This window comes from Trypanosoma equiperdum, assembly GCF_001457755.1.
Source record: "Trypanosoma equiperdum strain OVI genome assembly, contig: ctg_1796, whole genome shotgun sequence".
Taxonomy (NCBI): domain Eukaryota; phylum Euglenozoa; class Kinetoplastea; order Trypanosomatida; family Trypanosomatidae; genus Trypanosoma; species Trypanosoma equiperdum.
Genome location: NW_027123833.1, coordinates 2,726 through 4,522, shown reverse-complemented (window position 1 = coordinate 4,522; position 1,797 = coordinate 2,726). Strand labels below are relative to the sequence as shown.

The window sequence follows — 1,797 nt, the reverse complement described above, 5'->3', positions numbered from 1 at the left end:
CCTTTAAATTTCAATTTACTCCTTATTACTTCTCCAATCATTATATCTTTATTGAGTGCTCTAAAATACATATATATTTCGAAATTTCCTGAATTTAATTTCTGACGTTACTGATTGTTTGAGAGGTTTATAATTAACAATTTCCTTAACCAAATCTCTTGATAATGTTGAAGCATAACCTATTGTGTGCCATGTAATGTCGTCACTAAATTCTTTAGGATAACCAACAGCTCTCCCCATTTTCAATTTCGCTCGTGGAAGCAGTTCCAGATATTGCAAATACAATGGCACTCTCACAAAAATATCATCATCTGCATTCATTATATATGGATTAGTTTTGTTGAATATCTCAACTGCAAATTTGAACCACGAATATGTTTTTCTACTCATCGTGAGTTCTGCTTCCCAGCCCCAATTATCTAATTCTCCCACATTTTTATCTGTTGTTGAATTCACATCGCAAACAGGTAAAATAATAATATCCTGGTTTAATTTACCTTTCTCTCCAACACTTTCTCTGAGCTCACAATGTTTGTTTGTGTGAGGTGAAAGAGCATAAATAATAAGCAACTTTCCGGTGAAATTATTTGACTTTCTTGCCATTTCAGGGTAACTCCAGCATGTTTCTCTATCTGTAATTTCTTCTTTCGAAATCTCTCATCATTATCTATTAATTAATCGTCTGCCACAACCAAATAATCTCTAGTTTTACAAATACTCCTTACATCTTGCAAAAAAAATTGCATATACTATCTTCAAAAAGTTTTAGTGAAATGGATTCAAATTCGCCAAATAAACTGTAGAGAGACAAAATAGATTAATCACCATAACAATAAGTGATAAACAACATACTATTATACAAATGGTTTTCAGAAATTCATAAAGTGCTATTGTGATTCTAATGAAAGCTTTGTGTATATTGTAAAATCACAAAAATAATCAAAAACATTAGAATAGGACATTACATCATGATCTAATTTTTTTTCGACAAGTTTATTTTTCGCTCTTGATTCAGACCGTTATGGTTCTGTTGCACCAATTTATGATTTAATTATATCGTGTAACTTTCTAAAATACCACATATATTTCTGTGCCTGAAAATTCAAATCGTATGGTTTCTTATCTGTTCTTTTTATCATTGACATGTTGCTGGCACATCGCGTTTTATTAACAATTCAACTTCTTTGTTTTATACGTGCACGAGACTTTATCTTAAATTCCTTTAAATTCTGGTTGCTTTTACGGAGTTGTCGCTTTATGGACAGCAATTTGAGATTTTTTGCAGTTTTCTAAACTTTCTTGTCTGCTTGATTCACTACATTAATTTCGTATCTTACTTACTTTTAATGCAAAATACAGGTTCTCTAAATGGCCCCAAATTTTCACCTATATACCGGTAAATAATTAGTTGCGTATCAATACGAATTTTATGGTCTTCATACAACTCTTTTAAGGTTAAAATACAAATATCTTTATTGTATTTTCCTTTCTTCCCATGCATATTAGTCGGTGTATTTTTCTGCTTTATTTTTTGTCTATTTCTAATGGGGAATATTCTGCCATTTTCCTTGTAAAATGTAGTCTGTGAATTCATGATTTTTACATTTTTCTTGTGTACGGTTATACCTGTGACATTAATTGTATTTGAAATAACACACATTCAGTATTATAACTCTCTGTCTTTCTGACTTTCCTTTATTAATATTCCGTTTCTTCCTCCCAATCTCTTTCTCAAATTGCACTTTTTCCATTGTTTTAAGCGCTTTTACCTGGATTACCATTCATTCATCGTCACTC

General features: G+C 31.1%; 1 pseudogene across 1 annotated transcript in view; it reads right to left on the bottom strand.

Moving 5' to 3' along the window:
* TEOVI_000473100:pseudogene overlaps positions 1-321 on the bottom strand; it is a 514-nt pseudogene extending 193 nt beyond the window's left edge. The window contains 2 exon segments of the mRNA in view: positions 1-86; positions 88-321. The exon segment at positions 1-86 is cut by the window's left edge and continues 193 nt beyond it. Of these exon segments, the coding sequence occupies positions 1-86; positions 88-321 (320 nt within the window).
* Between the last annotated feature and the right edge of the window lie 1,476 nt (positions 322-1,797).